The 21,623-nt window shown below is 49.9% G+C and overlaps 1 protein-coding gene across 2 annotated transcripts in view; it reads right to left on the reverse strand.

Moving 5' to 3' along the window:
* Window positions 1-21,623, reverse strand: part of SMTNL2 (smoothelin like 2) — a 379,037-nt gene that overhangs the window by 36,638 nt on the left and 320,776 nt on the right. For both annotated transcript variants that reach the window (XM_086954547.1, XM_086954546.1), the window contains exons 7-8: window positions 19,802-19,919; window positions 4,287-4,438 (exon numbers count right to left, since the gene is read on the reverse strand). In XM_086954547.1, the coding sequence (XP_086810673.1) occupies window positions 4,287-4,438; window positions 19,802-19,919 (270 nt within the window). The remainder of the gene's footprint in view (window positions 1-4,286; window positions 4,439-19,801; window positions 19,920-21,623) is intronic.

Here is a 21,623-nt window from a genome sequence, read left to right on the forward strand (position 1 = left end):
CAATTAAATTCAGAAACTTGGGACTTATTCAAATGCGTGATAGCAGGGCGAAGAGGTAGGGCCATTCGAGTGAATCCAATGCCTCAGTGGCATCTAAAAACACTTCCACAGCGATGAGGCCATTGTCTAGAGTGAAGAGTAGAGCGAAGGAGGAATGCCGATTGTGGGCTATGGACCTGCTCAGAATAAACTCTGCTTGGTCTGGTAGAACAATTGATGGCAGTAGCGGTAGAAGTCGCAAAGCAATTAATTCGGCAAGGACTTTGTGGTCAATATTAATCAATAAGGGTCAGTATGACTCACATCGCTGAGGTTCTTAATTTGGTTTAAGTAGCATCACTATCAAGGTTTCCCGTAGGGTAGAGGAAGAACACCAGCATTGAGAGACTCATTTATACATAGCGAATAGGTGTGGAGCGAAGATATGCACATATTTCGAAAAACATTCTGAAAAAACACTGGTGCTCTAATTCTCGTGACTCCTTCTCTAATAGCATCAGTTCGCCACACGAAAACCGAAGCACCCCCGCCTGTTTTGCTATACATGTTCACCTTATCACAACTCTAAAGGCCTCCCAGAGGGACGCACGTGATGTCACGGAGCGCTCATTAAAATCAAAATATTTCACAATAGCCGATCTAAACTCCTTCCTGAATCCCTGATTGCGCAGCGCTCAAGCCACCAGCCGCCATGTACGAGCGTGTGCACCGCCACCAGGGAAGACCATTTTGAGTAGCACAGTGGCACGATCCGAGAGAGTCATCAGCAGATGAGTAACATTTGTGGTCCAAACATCAATATCCTGTTTGGCCAGCCAGAAGTTGATGTGAGACCATGTGACATGTAGTTGCTATTCGGGTACCCTCTATAGTCTGTGTGCCTAGCACGCCAGAGATCAATGAGAGCATTGTCCTTGATTAGTAGGTGTAACTGCGCCACTGCCTTCGGGTGTGGTCATCTGGTATAGCTGAACCTATTTGACACCAGATTTAGAAGAACACTGAAGTCCCCTCCCCATAGAAGCATCCCAGGGACCCCGAATAGCTGCCGCACCTTCGCAAGGTAGCCAGGGTCGTCTACATTTGGACCGTATAGATAAAGAAGTTTGACTAAGTCGTCCTGGAGCACACCTTAAAGCAGGATGTAACAAGCTTGTGGGTCGCACTGTACTCTGTACGTGTGCCATGGAAGTCTTTTGCGGATTATTAGAGCTACCCCTCACACATCAATAGAATAAAATGAAGATGGTCTTTCACCCAGCCGTCATGCCCTTAGTCATGCTAACATCCAATGATTGAGACCCCGGACATTCCAAGTTATACATTTGATAAACTGCATTTATGTTCGACCAATAGTGTGTGTAGCTTTGTCGGACTTCCGCATTTGCCAGTCATATAGCCATGCAATAACACTCTAATTGGGCATTTAGGGTAAAAGCAGAAAAACATTTGGTAGCCAGAAAGCCCTAAATAATTTGTACTTCAGAACATTTCACCCACCTTCCACTTTAGCCCATTAATCAGGCCGAATCTCACTAATCCTCCCATTGTAATACCCAAAACAAACAGTCAATGCGGGCATACTGGGACTCATCTCAAGTAGGACAACATAGGAGCCCAGAACTCTCCCCAGCCAGTGCCCAGCTGGGTGCCCGAGGGGTACAGGTTTCAAACAAGCAGAGCCCGCACAGGGGGGCCTGCAGGATTATCTCTTTGTCCAGGTCTGCTGCTTCCTCCACATGTCGGTGTTAGGAAATTCCAGACCCAATCATTATCACTCATACATCCTGTCTCAGCATCACTTGCTTATGTTTGTGATCTTTCATTGAGTGCATGGATGGTCTTGGATAACTTGGTGCTCGCTTTCGGATCTGTGAAATTATGAGTCTTGCCAGAGTATTCTATTCATATCTTAGCTGGGTAAAGTAAGGAGTATCTAGCCTATGTGTGCTGGAGCAAATACTTAGCTGGTAAAAGCTTTTGGCTTGCACTGCGATAGGGTAATCAGGAAAAATTGGAATTTCATTTCCATTGTAGTGAAGTGGCTGCTTCTCTCTTTCCAGCTGCAATGCAGTGTACCCGTCTGTATAGTTCAGCTGCCTGGCTACGCATCCTGGCTATGATGGGACGTGTGGGTGAGCCTGGAGGAGGCCGCGGACCAAGCAACTAATTAGCTCATTCCACAATGAGCATGCTGGAGTGTGTCGCCAAATAGCTCATGGAGCAGTGACTCTGCATAATCCTCCATGCGAACTATCAGTGTTGATTCTGGCACTCCTAGGATGGAGATGTTGTTCCTTCTTGATCAGGCTTCCAGGTCTTAATTTTTATTCCTGATCACTTCTAGCCTTTTTCTATCTGGAGTAGCTTCTCGCCCACTGAAGAGTGATCATACTCCATCTCTCACTTGCACAACTCTAGTTGCTGTATGTGTTCGCTGTGCATACCAACTTTTTCTTTGAGACGGGCAAACCAGTTTCTTAGGAAAAGTATTTTGGTATCAATAGCAGTAGGGCTCTGCTTAAGGTCTAAGAACATGGTGTGAATGTCTGCAGCCAGAGCTGAACCCTCTCCGGCTACTTGACTCAGTTGGCATTCTCGAAGAGGAGTTTCCATTGTTCGTGTCTGCCTGCAGTTTTCAAAGGAGAGAGCTTGGCTTGTCTCGCATCTGCTTTCCCCATCTTATACCAGGCACAGCGCAGTAATCTGCTGGGTCTAGCAGCTGTCTTCTTCAGCTTCATGCGTTGCAGACAGTAACTCTGGCAAGCAGGTCCCGCCACTCCCCCAGGAAGATCCGGGGGGGGGCACAAGCAGAAGGTCGAGTTCTCATCAGGAACCTTTTTGGAGCAACCGCCATCCAAGCTATCCGCCCAACGGTCCCTGCAAGTGATTTCAGTGTGAGCAGTTTGTCTATATGCAGGTTTTTTCCTATTAACCTTATAGGCCTCACCTCACCCCAGTGCATTGAGCGAGGGCAATAACATGCCAGAGCAAAGATGAATAGAACTATAAACTAATAGGAGAATGGTGTTTATGCAATATGAGCGGTAATCATCTCTTCCCGAAGGAGACACAGGCTCAGTCACTTGTGTTAGTTTCAATCAGGTGTGCCTTCCAGCATGCATTCCGCAGCAGGGGGGTTAATCGATCCTCTCTCTCAAGCGGTGGTAAACACCCCTCAGGCAGTGCTATTGGGCCGAATGAAGAACTTCCCAGATGCCTGTACACTGTTCATGAAGGCCCCTATGCTTCATTAATAGGCCTGTATGGCAGACCTGGAGCACCACACTCCATGTGGGCTGCCGACCTTCAGGTGGGCTGCCCTCTCTAGTCCATGATTCCTGAAAGCGAATGTTGCCATTCGCTCACAGCCTTGCCCCTGTGGCGGGAGTGGGGTTCTCTCCTGCCTCGTGGAGCAGCCCAGAGTAGCTTGTCACCACCATGATCCAGCCCTGGCAGACTTCCTCAGTAGAAATCAGCATGCAAAGTAGCACGCCTGCTCCGGGTCTCAGTAGTCTGGTCGCCCTGGTAACCCTTTACCTACTGTCTAGGGCATTCCCAGACGTAAATAGGAAAAGTGGTCTCTAAGGGTAATAAGGCTGAATACTTGTGATACAGGGATACCACAAGCTACAAGGGGGCCTTTCCTGCAATTGCCCAGCTGACCAGTGACAACAGGCCCTTAACTGAACCTGCATGCTATCCTCTGTCTACCACCCTGTGAGTCTCCAAGTGCCACCGCTGAGTTCCTGGGGAGTTTCAGACTTTATGACAAAATGTTAACACTCTGGATTAAAAGACATTGAATCTGATCCAGGAAAAGATTGGCAGAATGGGTGTTATTGTTTGCTGCTGCGGGTGTGCTCAATTTACTCACAGGGTAGCAGCGTCGCTCCAAAGACATTGCATTCACGGTCTCCAGTCCTGAAGTTTTCACCTGCACATCAGTGGGTTCAAGTGTCTTAGTCTGATTAGTTCAATGGAAGCAAAACACGCCAAACACTCAGAAGGTATTAGGCTATCACACACAAGTCCAGCACTGGAAACTGGGTCCGTAATGGCCTAGAGGGAGGTGGTCACCCCAGATAGACATCTGCAGGGCATTGCTTGGAGAGTAAATATGTTGGATGCAATAGTTGATATGCTTTATATCGAAAAAATGGCAATGTCAATATTTTTAAAACAAAAAATTGAAAGTTAAACCATTTGGATTGATTATTGTTAGCATTTATAGGTTAAATATTGGAGTGCCTTCTAACCGAAGTCATTGTAACATCAGTACTTACTCAGCTGTGGAAAAGGCAAGTTCAAAGTTCTGCTTATGGTTGGTTGGAACAAGGGCATCATAGTCAAACGCTTCCGGGAAGAAGGAATGAACCAAGGCACAGAAGGCCATCCCATCACTCCAACTGGAGGAGAAGTTCTGAAGATCAATCTTCTGTAAATGAGAAAAATAAAGTATTGGTTATATAGAGAGGCCACTCAGTAAAAGGTTATTGAATAAACAGGTCCAAGTTCACAGTAACGACGGTTCTGTGTGTGAATGGATGCCTTACGGTATGAGAGGGCAGGAAACTCCACGTTTACTCTTTTAAAACTAGGAGGGAAAATCAAGATGTGTTCGCAGGCACACATTTTCGAGCTTTTTATTATTCTACAACCACTACATGTAGAACAACGGTAGGCCAGAACAATTTGACCTGCTTTTCCAGTACATGTAATTAGCAGTTTCAACAAGCTTTGTTCAGTCTGGGAGGGTTCTTCAGTGAATCTTGAGTTTCTCTGTGTTGACAGGTGAGAGGATGAATGTGATTATCAGCTAAGGGGTGGATGGAAAAAATAGACAGCTTAGTGCAAGGATGAACATGTAATTGCCTAGATGCGTTAGTGAGCTGAAGGGGCGAGAAGGGAGGGCAGACTCCGGCTACGAATGGTGCCGTGACCAACATCAGCACCCTGCCCGTGAGCATCCAGGCATTCTATGAACATCTATTAATTCGTCCGCACACACTCCCCATTCATCCATCCATCCTTTCGTCCATGCATTAATTGGGTTAATCTTCATTCGCCTAAATATTCATCCATTCATTCAACCGTTCTCCAATGACCCACTCACCAAATCACCAATCAATGAGGAAGCACTTACATTTTTTTTTTATAACACCCCAAAAAAATCACTTTAATTTCAAATGCTTTTTCGGTTTTCCTGTCCCACGCTCCAGCTTCCACTGAAGCGTGGTCAGAGCATGCCTATGCAACACTGAAGTAAAGACGAAACCCACAGTGCAGGTACACTGACGTCACAGCACAATGCTCTATTACTTACCGGTAATCTTCATTACTCCTGGTCCCGTTGTCCTCGGACCATTCATTACTTATGGAGATAACCATCTCCCAACAGAAATAAAAACAAGAGGAATGCTGGGATATCCCTACTGCCCCTCCCCCCGGGAGTATAAAGGTAGTACCTACCCAGCAGCCCTCCTGTACTAACAAGCCCAGACTGGAAGGCCGGTCGCCCGGGAGGGAGGGAGGGGCGTATGAATGGGCCGAGGACAACGGGACCAGGAGTAATGACGATTACCGGTAAGTAATAGAGCATTATCCCCAGGTCCCTTATGTCCTCGGCCCATTCATCACTTATGGAGAAATACCAAAGCAGAAAACGCCGGCCTTCCCAAACCAAACAGAAGCCAACCCGGAAACCATACCAAGGCAGCAACCGCAGGAAGAAAGAGGAAGAACCGGGTAAAATACAGGCAGAGCCCCCGACAACAGAGGACCCCCACCAGCCCAGCAGACACCCAACAAAACCAAGGGAGCATAGCCAGACGACCAGACTGGCCACCCCAGAGGCCAATCAGCCCACCGCAGGAACACCCCACAGTGAACCAGCGACAGGAAGAGCACAGACATCCAAGCCACCAAAGGCAAGAGGCCAACAGCAGACGAGAGGCCAAACAAAGAGAAAGGCCAAGAGCCACCAGGCCAACAAGCCAGAAACGGGCAGCAGAAGACAACCCAGGCAAGAACAGGCAGGAGAGAAGCGAACCAAAGGACCAACAAAACCAACCCCGGGAAGAACAGCGGAAGCCCCCCAGCACCCAACCCGAAAGGCAAGACCGAGCCCACGGACAGGGAAAGAGAGAAAACCAAGGCACCAGGGAACGAAGAGCGAACCCCAGGAAGCAAAGCCACCAGGACCCGCAAGACGCGGACACAAGGCAAAGGGAACCAGAACCTCCAGGAAACCCGAGCAGGAAGAACCAACAAGGGCAACCAACTAGGACAAAGACCCAGAAAAAGAGGAAAATGGAACGGAAGGAACCCCCGGAACCCCAAAACAGAACTCCAGCCAAAGCGGAGGAAATGGGAGCAGGAAGCAACAGCCTGAAGAAGGCAAACCTGAACACCAAAGCAGGAGCACAACCAGACAGGCCAAGGACCCAGAGGACCCAAGACTACAGCAAGGCAACCACAAAGGAAACCAACAACAACCATAGCCAAGCCAAACCAGAGACAGGTCAGGCAGAAAGACCCCAAACATTCCTAGCAAAAGACCGGGGCAGAAACCCAGAGGCCAGAGAGACCGAGGCAAAACAACCCCAGAGGACCACACAGAAGCAACTGCAAGCAGGGAGGAAAGCAAAAGCAAACCACACCCCACAGTCCCGCAAGACTCAAGGCAGGGCACGCCCAGGGGTCGAACCCCGCACAGCGCAAAACCGCAACCGAGGATACAGACAGGAAGCCAAAGCCGAAGCCAAAAGCAACCAGCAGAACCAACCCCAGAACAAGGGAAGGACAAAGAAGGAAAGACCCCAACAGAGCACAGGCCGGAGAGCCAACAGCCCCGCCGACGCCCCAACGAACCCAAGAAGAGGCAATCAGGGGAAACAAGAAGGCGACAGCGTGAGGGCCAGAAACAAGAAGCAGACCGGAACACACCACACCCACAAGGACCTGGAACCCAAGGACACAGGGACCTGCCCCCCCACATGGAGACAGGGCACCCGCAAAGAAGTGCCCATCCACCCAAGAAACTCCCAGAAGAGACTCAATCAGGCAGCCCAGGACCGCAGAAAGAGCACAACCAGGCAACCCAGAGCAGGACGCACAAACACAAACAGCAGACCAGCCTAGCCCAGAACAGGAGCCAACAGGGAGGAAGCCCAAGGCAACAGGCAACCACAGAAAGCCACCGCCGAAGGACAAGCAGAAGCAAACGCAGGCCACAGCAACCAGCGCAGCGCGCCACCCACACGGCCAGGCAACGGGGAGACGCGCACAGTGACCCGGAAGAAACCCGGAGGCGGCGTACCTGCCACAAAGGGCAGAGAAACCGGAACACCGGCCAGAAGGAAACAAAGCCGCCCAGCAAGCCCGGCAGGCCGGGAGGCAGACCCAGCAGAAACCCGGGGAGAGAAGAAACCACAGCCCCAGGATAGGCAACAACAACAGCCACCCCGTACCACCACCAAAACCAGAAGAGGAAGGGATGAAAACCGAAGGAAGAAGCCCAAGCAACCAGGCCCGGCAGGAACCAACCCAGCCATACCCAGCACAACCACCGAGCAGCGAATGGAGCGCGGGAACAATACCCCAAAACGGAGAACAGGAGGCAAGACACAGCCCGGCAGCCGCCGGCAGGACCCAGCCCGGAACAAACCACGAAAGGCAATACCACAGAAAACAGAAGGGGAGGCCAGGAACAGCAGAACCAAGCCAAAGGCAAGCACAGGGAGAGCCAGCGCAAAAGCAGCCAGGCCAAGCCCACAGAAAAAGGCCCCGGGGAACACCGGAAGCCCATTAACTGAGCAAAAGGAAGGCCCAGCACCAGAAAGAACCAGGCAGGCCCCCACCAAGCACCACGCCCAACCACAGGCGCAGGCAGGGAGGGACAGAACAGCCGCACCCAAGGCAGAGGGTGACACAGCACTCCAAAGAACCACCGGCACAACACCAGCAAGCAGCCACGAGCGGAACCAGGCTCAGTCCAAGGGAAGGGAGGAACAGGGCCAGGAACCAGGAGCCCCAAACGTCGACCAACCACACAGAGGCCAGGAAGGGAAGAACCAGAACCCCAAGCTGAGCAGATACCACAACAGCCAGCCCGCAGCGGAGTCAAGGCAGGGCAACCGGAACCGGAAGAGCCCGCAGGACCCCCACAGCGGCAAAAAGAGCAGGAACACCGACCCACAACCAGACGGGGCAGAACAGAAGGCAAACCAACAGGCCGCCGCAGCAGAAGAAAGAAGCGACCAGAGCATCAGAGGGCAAGTCGCAAGCAAGCAGGCAGGCAGGAAAACCCCAACAACACAGGGAAACCCACGAGCAAGCAAAGGCAGGAACAGCGAAAAAGAACCAGCCCCACAGAGGTGACCGGAACCCACGCCAACCCGAGCCAAAGCAAACAGACCCATGGAACACCCACCACCGGAGAACAGCAACAACCGGTGCCGGCCGAAGGCCTGAAAACAAGCCGCGTGGAACCCCGAGACAGCAGCAACAGAAGACCCAACACCAAAGGCTCAGGAGAAACACAGCACGGCAAAGGCATCCCAACTCAACAAAGCGCAAAGGGAGAATAACAGGGCCCCCCTGACGCAGCCCAGCCAGCCCCAAGAGGACGAAACAAACACCCAAAAGGAGCGAGGACCAACAACACACAAAATCCGCACAGGACCAAACCGGAGGCAGCGAAGCAGCCCCCCCCCCCGCCCCCGAAAAGGCGACAGCACAACAGAGTGCAGAGGAGGGGAAGAGTCCCCGCAGCGCAACCAGGCCCAAACACAGAAGCCTAGGCCGCCAACAGAGGAAACCGTGCGCAGCACAGGAGCACCAGGCACGGCACACATGGAGCGCCCCAGACGCAGCAAGAATCCCGCAGGAGCCAGAACCCGCGCCCCGCACAGGCCCCCACACCCCACCAGGCAAAGGGGGGAGAACAGGCCAGCCCACACGCAGACGAAGAAGGGGCCAAGGGAAAACAAAGCGAGCGAGCACCAGAGCGCGACACAACACACCACATAAACATGAGTGGACGTCGCAGGGGGAAGAAGCGAGGCACCCAGATACACAGAAAGCGATCCAGACACGAAACCCGGCTCACCCGGCCCGAGTCGAGCCGGAAAGACACCCCTACCGAGAAGAAGACGTCCACTTCCACAAACGAGAGCCATCGCAAAAACAAGCATAAGGGGAAAGGAAGCCAAGCGGCAGCAAGCAACTACCCCACGCATGAACGAAGCCCCAGCAACAGCCCCCAACAACACCAGGAGGAGCCGAGGCCATAACACGCCATTCCCAACAGGCCAGACGCCAGCAAGAAAGCAACGCGTAAAATGAACCCAAACACACAAACATGGTTAACACAGGGATCGAACCCGCGGCCAAGACGACACGAGCACCCCACCAAACCAACTGCGCAAGGATGAATCCCCGGAAACAGCCCCCGACAATACAGGGTGCTCCGAGGACAGAGGAGGTCACATCCAGTAGAACAGAAAGGATGACTAGGCATCGAGCTCTAAGAGAGCAGGAAGCTCAATAACCAAAGAGCGGAAGCGGCCGCGTGCATGTACCCCCCCAGGTCAAAGCAACTGCGAGGGCACCAGGAGACCGGGGGGACAGATCTGAACTGCACACCCCCAAAGGCGACAAGGCACCTAGCCGACACCCCCACATCAATACACAGCGCTTAGGGCCAGGGAAAGCACCAGCATCACGCAGGCGGGCACATCCCCCAACACAACCAGGAGTCAACGAGGCAGAAACACCCTCTGCCAAGTTATGCAGCGAGGGAGCGCCGCTGGGGAAGCGCCACGCTGATTCATTGCGCTTGCGCTGTCCTTGAGGCCAGAAGTGCGAGAAAGGCACAAAAGCAGCCCCCAGCGGCAGCAGGGGCCAACACACAACAAGACCCCCACTGCCAACGCACAGGTAAAAGTAATAAACAAACAGAGAGCGCCAGCCACAAGGAAGGGTGCTCCAGCAGTCGAGCCACACCCACCCCAAAAAGGCGACAACACCGCAAAGCGGGACTCACCTAGAGCGGGGGCCGCACCAACAAGGCCCCCACTGCAACAGCCGGCACCGGAATCCGAGCAGCCACACAGCGCGTCTCCCACCCGGCCAAGCTCAGGGAGACGCGCACTCCGACCCGGAAGCAACCGGGAGGCGGCGCACCAGCCGCAAAGGGCCGGTAATCCGGAAAACCTGCCGGGAAGAAGTCGGACCCCCCAGCAAGCCAGGCAGGCCGAGGGGCAGACACATCAGGAAACGTCACCCCTGCCTGCGAAGCCAGGCAGACGGGCATGGGGAGCAGAGAAGAACCAGCACGCCCCCCAGCCCAGCAGGAGGGAGTGCAGCAACACCAACAGCATCCAACATCCAATTCTGTCGAAGACAGAAAAAAGAACAGGAGGGCTGCTGGGTAGGTACTACCTTTATACTCCCGGGGGGAGGGGCAGTAGGGATATCCCAGCATTCCTCTTGTTTTTATTTCTGTCGGGAGATGGTTATCTCCATAAGTAATGAATGGGCCTGGGGGTAATTAGGGGTGGCTTTTGGAAAAGGGAGTACACCGCATCATGAGCTGCCTTACTATAGTGACCAATCACTGTAGCTAGGAGGAAGTGATGTCACAGTGGGAACTGCGCGTATGACATTAACACCTGGTACGATAACAGTGCAAACATTGTTTCTACAAAGTGCATAAAGCCCACACAACCAACTGGCAGAGCATCCAGGGCACAAGAAGCCCCCACGAGCTGCCTACTTACCACATAGATCCGAACAGAGCAGAGCACTGTTGGGATGGATCAACCCTTGCTATTAATATGTTCAGCGGAAACAAGCATGCTAACAAAGCCATAATGCTCCAAAGATTGATCCAACAGTAAATAGCAGGGTGGATTGTGGCTGCAAGAGGTATATCTCCTTGACCCATATACCATACAATAAATGTTCTCACTTGAAAACGTCACTTCCTGTGGCAATGATTAGTCCCCTGTCCTTTCGTCCTTAAAAAAGTGGCCATGCTCCATGGATTCCTTGCAAGATCTTGGCAAGATCCATACATGTATCTGGAGTGATCAGACCTAGATTTCTCTAGGTAATCCCACCTCAGCGGATCGCTCGGTCTAATATATTAACCAACCCATCCAATTAATAAAGTGTAAAGGCCATCTTATATAGGTTATTCCAAATGTGGCGTGGTCTTAAGCATTAATTTCATTGCAAGTAGAACTAGTAAGGCCTTTTTGAACGTAGGTTAATAAATAGCCATCCTCATAAGCGGAAGGACTGCACTGGACGTCAATTCACCAAAATGACAAATGGATGCGGATGTGACATCCCGAAGCACCCTTCGACCACTGATTACATCACACAGTTGCCTCAAAGTTCTACTCCTTGCTCCTCAACAGCCTCATTTGTTGCTGTAGATGGGCGAAGGGAGGAGAAAGGAGTGGAAACCACACCAAGCAAATCGGGCTTTTAGAGTTCTGTTCACTTCTAATCCTGTCACTACCTCCTTGAACTCTGACACCATGGTCAACAAGGCAAAAACCATAGGTAACCAGGGCAGTGGTAAAATTAAAGCTTGGGGTACCAATAATGATGGACATCCCTGTTCCTCTGCAGGCAAGCGTCTACACAGTTAAGGCATTTTATGTGTGCGCCTCAGTGTGTGTCAAATATGTTTTTATTCTCCTACTTTGTCAAATTTCATTCGTTTTGTGGTTAAAGGGGCCATCCAGAAAATGGATTCATAATGCATCTCAGATCAACGGACAAAGCAGCAAACCAACCGCGCGGCTGGCATGGGCCTATCGTTGTCAACGTAAAGATACAGAAAAGCGTTTCCCTCACAACCCCTGCTTCTGCTGTTCGGTGTGTATCAAAAGCCAGTTATGGGGTGCTTGCTTTACAATGCATGCTGAAATATTTTACATCTCAGTATAAACAAACATTGCATAATATATTACGCCATCGCAAAGTTTTAATCAGGAATCAAAGGGCAAGCCATACCTATTGGCTTTGCCAGTGCTTATTTTCTCTACCGTAGATGGTCTTTTGAAAGCTATTTTACGTTTAGTTGTGCCTCGTGGTTCCTGCCGTTGCTCCCTGAATCCCATCAGGAGCTGGGGTAGTCCTCGAACACGCACTTCTAAGGAGCCATGTGTTGGGTTTATATAGATTTATGCTTGCTGTTCCGCAATACCTGTTTAGGTCTCGCGACCTGTCTCGAGCTGTCCCTGACCGCGAGCCCTCGCACAAGGTTCTATGACGTACACATGTTCTACCTTGGAACCTTGGGCGAGGGTGACTGTTAGAGACAGTTGGAGGAAAGATGTTGTGCTGTACGGACGCCTCCGGTGTCATTGCTTCTTCTCACAATAAAGTACGGACTTACTTACTTCCTCCGTCTTTGTAATTTCTACACCATGTCCTGTTATTTCATTTAGCTAATAAATTGAGTATATTTAGCCTGCTCGTCTCAGAACAGAGTTATTTATATTTTCATGCAGCGCATTGACTAGAAGGGTGCAGCAGTTATGGATTTTATAGGAAACAAAGCTAAGCTGGGCATGGTAGGCAAATAGATTCAATTACAATGGAAAACCTCCTGTAGTTTAAAAGTATGAAATATGTGTGCACATTTTAGCATCCATTGCAGGGTACCAGCATGCGGTATGGATTCTTTCATCTAGATTTATCGGGTGCTAACTGATGCATTGTCCCAACCCTCCTTAAACTCAAAGACAGACCTACAACCAATGGCCCTACAGGATTCTGCATTACGATCTTCACAAGGGAGGTAACTGTACCACCATCTTTAGGCCTGAAATTAGGAACATCTGCTTAAATGCAGTAAAAAGCCTGACCAGTTGATAACACCTGGCAGTATCAGTTTTACAATTTTCACCCACAGTTCACCTTTTCGTAGCACATAAAATCACGCTGCAAAAACAGATCAAAATCTTCACACAAGTATCTCCTTACAAAACCTTCGTGCTGCTGCTAAACCCACTTGCCCTCAAATACACCAGGCTTGGAGTTAGGATTGTGTATTAATTAACACAGTGCTAGCATGTGTGGGGGTTACGTTTGGTGGGTTTAGGCGTGCAGAGCTCAACATCTTTGTGAGGAGATTCTTACGTAAGATCGAGGATTTGGCAAACGGTAGACACCGAGACGGAAATCGTGGAAGCCCTTAGACAATTCTATGCTCATTTATATGCCAGAGAAGAATATGAAAGTAGTAAATCTACAGCTCTGTTAGGACAATTCTGTGAGCGAAACTTAGATAGCGAAATCGCAGCTAATCTAGAGGCACCAATAGTGATGTCTGAACTTGAAGCAGCAATTAATGCACTTCCAGCAGGCAAGGCAGCGGGCCCTGACAAGCTTCCGTTAGAGATCTTCAAATCTTTCTTTCAAGTTTTGAAACATGATATGTTAGCCACATTCAGGATGGCGCAGACGGGGACGTATCCGAAGTTGTGGGATGAGGCCAGTATTGTGGTTTTTAGAAAGAAGGGGAAACCTGCAGACCAACCAGCCTCATACCGGCCTATCTCATTGTTGAATACTGACGGGAAAATGTATTCGAAAATATTGGGGACAAGGCTCTCAGATGTGATATCCCCACTGGTCTCTATATATCAGCACAGGTTTATTCCCAAGCGGGGCACAACTGATCACGTCAACCGGGTAATTGCTTTAATAGACTATGCAAACGGTCTGGCAATCCCATTGAGCCTTATATTGTTGGATGCCGAGAAGGCTTTCGACCAAGTGTCGTGGGCCTTCTTATGGGACCTGATGAAGTTTCGAGGGTTTGGGCCAAAATTTATAAAATCGATACAGACACTGTACCAACAACCCAGCGCATGTATCTATGTAATGGGGCTACAATCAGCATTGGTTTCAATACAAAGGGGGACAAGGCAAGGATGCCCGTTGTTATTCGCCCATTACATAGATCCGTTCTTAAAAATGATAAAGAGTCCTCGGGTCCCCCCAGTCAGGATACAACATCAACTATATCGGGTACTGGCGTATGCCGATGACGTTGCCGTGCTCTCTTCAAGGCCGGCTCAGGCAATGCCTGAGATTGAACACCTAGCAGCAGCTATGGCTCGGTATCCGGGTATAAATTAAACACTGCTAAGACCCAGATACTATGTGTTAACATCAAGTCTTTCCCCGATACCCGGGTTCTATCAGAGGTTACATATCTAGGGGTGCAGATCAATGCTTCGGCCTCGGCTAGGGTAGAATCTAACTGTCAGAAGCTGCTTAGTGGGATTCGTAAACAGGATCAATTTAAATGCCTTCATCTGACGCTTGTAGGCAGGTGCAATACATTAAAAATGATGGTACTACCCAAGATTTCATATTTTTATTGGTGTGTACCATTAGAGATTCCCCTTGCATAGATCACATAGCTCCAAGCGACCTGTATGAAATTTGTATGGGTTCGAGGAAAGGAGCGGCATGCCAAAAAGTATATTGTACTGCCAAGGGCGGTCAGGGGTTAGTCGGTACCTGACTTCCTATTATATTATTATGCTTGTAAGCTTCTGCGTATGAATATTTTGCTTACAGGGGTAGGACCTCTGGAGCCAGCATTACAACCACCAATATACGGTCTGCTATTGGGGGCGGAAGCCAGGAATCGCCTTTTCCTCAATATGGATTGGAACTACTACAAACGCACCAGATTCAAGGTGGTAGCGGCTGCCTATAAAGTCTGGAAGGCAATAAAAAATTACTATAAAATTGAATAGACCTCTATATATACTCCACTGACTTCCCCGATCTTACACCCCAGTATCTGCTGGGATTGTACAGTGGGGAGTTGGCAAATAAGAGGGTTAATTACTATTGCAGATTTATATACAGGGGACCGCTTAAAGTCATTCAGCCAGTTGAAGCAATAATATCAACTCCTAGCCACACATTTTTTCAAATATTTGCATATCCGTGAGTATTTAATGAAAACTACTATAAGCATGGTACCTAACCCTCTTATGGAGGCCAATAAGAAAGGTGCTCGGATCGGAGTACTTTATAATTTAATGTTAGAGGCTATGCCTAGTGACTTAGAAGCACAAGTGACTAAATGGGAGAATAGGTTAGGATGTCAAGGAATACAGCTTGAGAGGTCAATTGAACTTGCTGGACGAATACTTATGTCTGCTAATCTTATAACACAACACTATAAAACCACTTTTAATACCTATAACTGATTTTCCGCAGGACCGCTACGAAATATTGCAGTATGTGGTTCATTATATAATATATCTAGGCGCGCTTTTCTGATCAGCGCTGCATAGGACAGGGCTCTTGAGGCGGAAAGCCGAGAGCTAGGAACCCCTCACACAGACCTTTTTTAAAAATTGTTATTTGTGCTAATATTGTGTTTTTAAAACTTGCTCTACTTGCTACAACCGCCGTGACATCCCGGGCTCCGCCCACCGAAACAGGCCACGCCCCTTTTCCCTTATCTAGGCGCGCTTTTCTGACCAGCGCTGCATAGGACAGGGCTCTTGAGGCGGAAAGCCGAGAGCTAGGAACCCCTCACACAGACCTTTTTTAAAAATTGTTATTTGTGCTAATATTGTGTTTTTAAAACTTGCTCTACTTGCTACAACCGCCGTGACATCCCGGGCTCCGCCCACCGAAACAGGCCACGCCCCCTTTTCCTTATCTAGGCGCGCTTTTCTGACCAGCGCTGCATAGGACAGGGCTCTTGAGGCGGAAAGCCGAGAGCTAGGAACCCCTCACACAGACCTTTTTTAAAAATTGTTATTTGTGCTAATATTGTGTTTTTAAAACTTGCTCTACTTGCTACAACCGCCGTGACATCCCGGGCTCCGCCCACCGAAACAGGCCACGCCCCCTTTTCCTTATCTAGGCGCGCTTTTCTGACCAGCGCTGCATAGGACAGGGCTCTTGAGGCGGAAAGCCGAGAGCTAGGAACCCCTCACACAGACCTTATTTAAAAATTGTTATTTGTGCTAATATTGTGTTTTTAAAACTTGCTCTACTTGCTACAACCGCCGTGACATCCCGGGCTCCGCCCACCGAAACAGGCCACGCCCCTTCCCATTGATATTTAAGAATGTGCTGCTTCCGGAGGCGCAGCGGACGGGCGCAGCGGGCGCGCCGGTGGTGCGCCGAAGGCGCGCCAAAGGCAAGCCCATCTGCGCCCGTCCGCGACCAGATGGGACCAGGGGCCACAAACCCTGCCCCCCACTTCACCCAGGCTAGGACATGCAGCTCAGCAGCCATCCGGAATATAAGGAAGACTTCGGCCACACAATGTCTACACTCCTACCCTCCAGCTGAACTCCCCACTCGCTGCCCCGCCTGTAAACACCTTTTTGACACTACTGTGTCGCCAGTCACGACGCAGTAGTACCATATGTTTGTGCTAAACTGCCGATCTCTACCGCGACATAGCACTCAAATCGCTTTATTACTAGAGGAGTACAACCCAGATGCTATCTTCCTAACGGAGACATGGCTCACGTCTCATTCAGAGCCAGACATAGTCCTAGCCCTACCCCCCGGATTTCAAATACATAGACTAGACGGACTAAGGGGAGAGGCGGAGGCCTGGCCATCATCTTAAAAGACAAGTACTGCTGCCGCACCACTATTGAAGCCATCCCAGAGTGCGAGAGTCTAGCATTTAGCATAGACTTCACGGTGAACAGCTCCTTCTCTGGCACCCTGATATATCGCCCCCCAGATCCAGCTAAGCTGTTTCACAGATCTCTCCCAGATATCATAGCTAACCGAATTTTAACTTCTGCCAACTACACAGTCCTAGGAGACCTTAATTTTCATTTTAATTCCCCCATAGACCTCACTGCCAGGGAACTAATAGATGGTCTGGCAGCCCTACAGCTGATCCAGCTGGTTACAGCCCCCACCCATGAAAAGGGTAATCTCCTTGACCCGATATTCAGCAACTGTACTGAGTTAATGGTGGGGCAACCCATCTGTCTTCCCCGGTCGGACCACTTTCTGGTCCCATTTACCTGGCTCACCGGCAAATTCCCCCTACCTACCCCCCAACCTGTGACCAAGCGTAACTGGAAAAAACTTCCTATAGAGTCTTGGATAACCGGTCTAGAATGCTCCCGCCCTCCTCCTTGCACAGACCCCAACCAAGCAAACAAAAATTACGAGGGTTGGATCAGGGAATCATTGGACACGATCCTCCCTCTACGGAACTCTATTCCTAAGAGGCTGCACAAATCCGCACCTTGGTTCTCAGACACTCTGAGAGACCAAAAACGCCTCTGCAGGAAAAAAGAGAGAGCTTGGTGACTTGATTCTCTCCCTGAAAAAAAATCCCAATATAAAGAAGCAATCAAGGCCTACAGAAATGGGGTTAGGGCGGCCCAGACCTCCTACTTCGCAGACAAAATTATGGCAGCTAGCTCAAAACCTAAGGAAATTTTCCACTTAGTAAAAAAATGTATCATAGTGAACACTACTCCCCCCCGACAAAAACGCTAGAACAATGTAATGAACTAGCAGACTTTTTCCTTAATAAAGTCTCTCAGATATACTCCTCCTTTCCAACAGCAGCCAACAATCCAGGTGCACTCAATTACACCTTGCCGAGCACCCCCCCTCTCCCAGACCAGCCAATTTTGGAATGCTTCCCCCCACTAGATATGGACACCCTTCACCAATTGGCACGTCAAGTTGAATCCGGTTCCCCTCTTGACCCTGCCCCACCGGAGATACTGCTACAGGCAAGCCAAGCCACCCTTCCTGTGGTGCTGGACCTACTCAACTCTTCCATCTCCTCCTGTACAGTACCAACTGGCTGGAAGAGAGCTATGGTTCGGGCATTGTTAAAAAAAACCACACTCTACCCACAAGATCACTCCAGCTACCGCCCAATTTCATTACTTCCCTGGGTAAGTAAGGTGCTGGAGAAGTACATAAATACCCAGCTGGCACAATTCCTGGAGAGCAACCTGCTTCTGGACCCAACCCAGACAGGATTCAGGCCTAAGCACGGCACTGAAACTGCCCTGCTGGCAATCACCGAAGAGTCACGAAAGATATTAGATCAGGGAGGATCAGTGGCAGTGATCCTCCTTGATCTAAGTGCGGCCTTTGACACGGTCAGCTATGCCACCTTGCTGAACCGTCTTTGTAACATCGGTGTCACAGGCGATGCTCTAAGGTGGTTTGACTCATTCCTGAACAACAGATCTTTCCAGATCTTTGACGGGGATACAGTATCAGCCAGAAAATCCCTGAATTGCGGGGTACCGCAGGGATCCTCATTAAGCCCTGCGTTGTTCAACGTATATATGAAACCTCTGGCTGGGATCGTCGAACCATACGGTGTAAAAATTGTATCGTATGCTGACGATACCCAGCTAGTGGTTTCATTGGCCCAAGAAGGCACCAGGCATACTTCAGAAGGCCTGATGAAATGCCTAGAGGATGTCAAGGAGTGGATGACATGCTCCTCCTTAAAACTGAACGGAGACCAAACTGAGCTCATGCTCCTGGGCTCAGCATCACCAGTGTCTCTCACCTCCCTCTGGCCTTCGTGCCTAGGTACCCCCCCCACTCCCAAGGAAAGCGTAAAGAGCTTGGGAGTATGGCTTGATAAAAACCTCTCCTTCTCCACTCAGGCCACAAAACTATCGGCCACATGTTTTGGCCTACTTAGAACTCTAAGGAAAGTTCTTCCCCTCCTACCAATGGAAGCAAAACAAGTGGCAGTACAGGGCCTGATTCAGTCTCGGCTGGATTCGAACAACGCCCTGTATGTTGGTGCCCCCGAGATGACCCTGCGAAAGCTACAGGTGGTGCAGAACTGTGCAGCCCGCACCCTGCTACAGATTCCACGGACCCAGTCAGCCAAACCCGCACTGATCAGCTTACACTGGCTCCCAGTGAGACAGAGTGGCGTTCAAGGCATTATGTATTGCCCACCGGGCCTTCTGGAAGTCAGGCCCAGTTATCATTGACAATTTAGTCAATCGATACCACCCAAAGAGAAACCTCCGATCTGCAGAGGCTTTTCTGACCGTGGTACCCAGAGTAAAGAGAGCCAGGACCGGAGGTAGGCTGTTCTCTGTAAACGCCGCTAAGATGTGGAATTCACTCCCCTTACAACTCCGGACCAATTCAAACCTACTCTCTTTCCGCAAACAATTGAAAACTTATGTTTGCCAGGTCCATCGAATCCTAATCCTTCCGTCACTCCCAGTTCTGTCTTCATGCTTCAGCGCTTGGACGCCCTTTGGGGCAGCAATCGCGCTATATAAATAACAATACAATACAATACAATACAATACAATACAATATGAAACAGCGGATTTAATCTAATTTTGTTTAGGATTTCAGGCTTGATCTGACTGTAGCTCCATATTTCTCTTTTTTTTCCCTTGAAAATAATGTCTAGTAAACTGTTCTTGCAACCCCACAATTGCTTGATGACAAGTTGTATGCTTTATTTTGAATTCGTGATCTCTACCTCAAAGAAATAAAAAAAATAAAAAAAGAACGAGTATTTATCTTTCTATATTTTGGAGTCCCATATTTTGTTTTCCAAAATATGCTTTTACAGATTTTGTTATTTATCACAGTTATTCTAATCTCATAACTCATTGACTGGTTTTCCTGAGCCAGACAAGTCACATGCTACCTCCCCAAACCCAATTAGGTTAATCTAAAAGTGATCTACAGACTGGTCACTTGTTTGTTCACATTTAACCCAATGAAGACGATGGATCATCCTTACCTTGTACCCGATGGTCTTCGACTTGCACCACTCAAGAAGCACTTGCTTGATGCTGCTGGCACTGGCCATGCCAAAGCTCTGGGACCTCTTCAGCGTCACTTTAGTTTGTCCTTTCGCCCTAGAAGAGTTGAAGCAAAGACAATGTGTGGGCAGATTATCCTTAATGGATACAGCTAAGGGTTAAGGGTGAAGGGTGGGAGTAGAGGTGGGAGCCAACAAAGTAAGAACCAGACCTGAGCTGAGTTCTGGCTGGGCTCTAAGAGCCGTGCTAGAGCTGAGCCGAGGGTCTGGCTGGGCTCTAAGAGCTGAGCCGAGGGTCTGGCTGGGCTCTAAGAGCTGAGCCGAGGGTCTGGCTGGGCTCTAAGAGCTGAGCCGAGGGTCTGGCTGGGCTCTAAGAGCTGAGCCGAGGGTCTGGCTGGGCTCTAAGAGCTGAGCCGAGGGTCTGGCTGGGCTCTAAGAGCTGAGCCGAGGGTCTGGCTGGGCTCTAAGAGCTGAGCCGAGGGTCTGGCTGGGCTCTAAGAGCTGAGCCGAGGGTCTGGCTGGGCTCTAAGAGCTGAGCCGAGGGTCTAGCTGGGCTCTAAGAGCTGAGCCGAGGGTCTGGCTGGGCTCTAAGAGCTGAGCAAGAGCTGTGCAAAGGGTCTGGATGGGCTCTAAGAGCTGAGCTGAGCCGAGGGTCTAGCTGGGCTTTAAGAGACGAGTATGGCTGGGCTCTAAGAGCCGAGCTAGAGCTGAGCCGAGGATCAGGCTGAGCTCTAGGAGACTAGCTAGAGCTGAGCCGAGGGTCTGGCTGCGCTTTAAGAAACGAGCTAGAGCTCAGCTGAGGGTCTGGCTGGGCTCTAGGTGTCCAAGCAGGTGCCAAGCCCTGACAATGTTTAACACGTAAAGCTGTGGAACAAAGTCAAAAATATAATAGAGACACTTCAAGATTTTAAAAAGTTCAGTAAAGCAGGCAGACATGGTGCCAGCATGGTAGTCACTGTTTTGGCCCTTTAGGGGGGCCACCCACAAATGACGCCAGGCAGCGTCCTATTTCCAGGCAGCCTCAGCAGGTACAGTATAAGACCTGTACCTCCAGAGACTGCATTGTTTAAAGCTGGCAATGACGAGCCCGCAGACCGTCCCTTTCACAAGTCCACACAGCCGAGGCCCACCGGGCTCTGGAATGCTAACTCAGCTGGGATAATGCTAGAGACCTTTTTTGCGGTAAATAATTCTGAAATAGATAGTTTTAAATACAGTTTTCCTTTATTTTTTAGATCAAAAGAAAAAAGGACCTTACAAATGAAAAATAGGAGGAGGGTCATACAGATTATTTGCATTAATATTCGTAAACTGCGGTTTGTGATACAATTGTTAACCTCTTCGACGCTCATGATAAGCTGAGCTCGTCATGAGCCACGGCGCTCCGGTGCTCAAGACTAGCTCAGCTCGTCATGGCCCGTGGAACGCTCAGGTGCGGAAAGAATTCCCCCGCTGTGCTGAGCGTTCCACAGGAGCCAATGCACCTGTGACGAGCTCAGCTCGTCATGAGCACCGGAGTGCCGTAGCGGAGCTCGTCATGAGCATGGGGACGCTGTGCGCACCCCCCCCCGTCTACCCCCCGGGACAGCGTCTAACCCCCGCAGGGAAGGGGTTAGAAAGCACACCTCTAATCTTGAATATTAGATGTAAACACATTTAGAATTTGGATGAGTGTGCCTGTGCCCTGCTAAACACCTGGCCAACTGGGCATGGGGTAGCTGAAATTGGATCACAAATTCAAAGCTGTCCTGAAGAGGGGCCCCAAAAATATGTTTGAATCAGGGCCCCCAACATACTTAAG

Source organism: Lissotriton vulgaris, chromosome 2_1 (assembly GCF_964263255.1).
Source record: "Lissotriton vulgaris chromosome 2_1, aLisVul1.2, whole genome shotgun sequence".
Classification (NCBI taxonomy): domain Eukaryota; kingdom Metazoa; phylum Chordata; class Amphibia; order Caudata; family Salamandridae; genus Lissotriton; species Lissotriton vulgaris.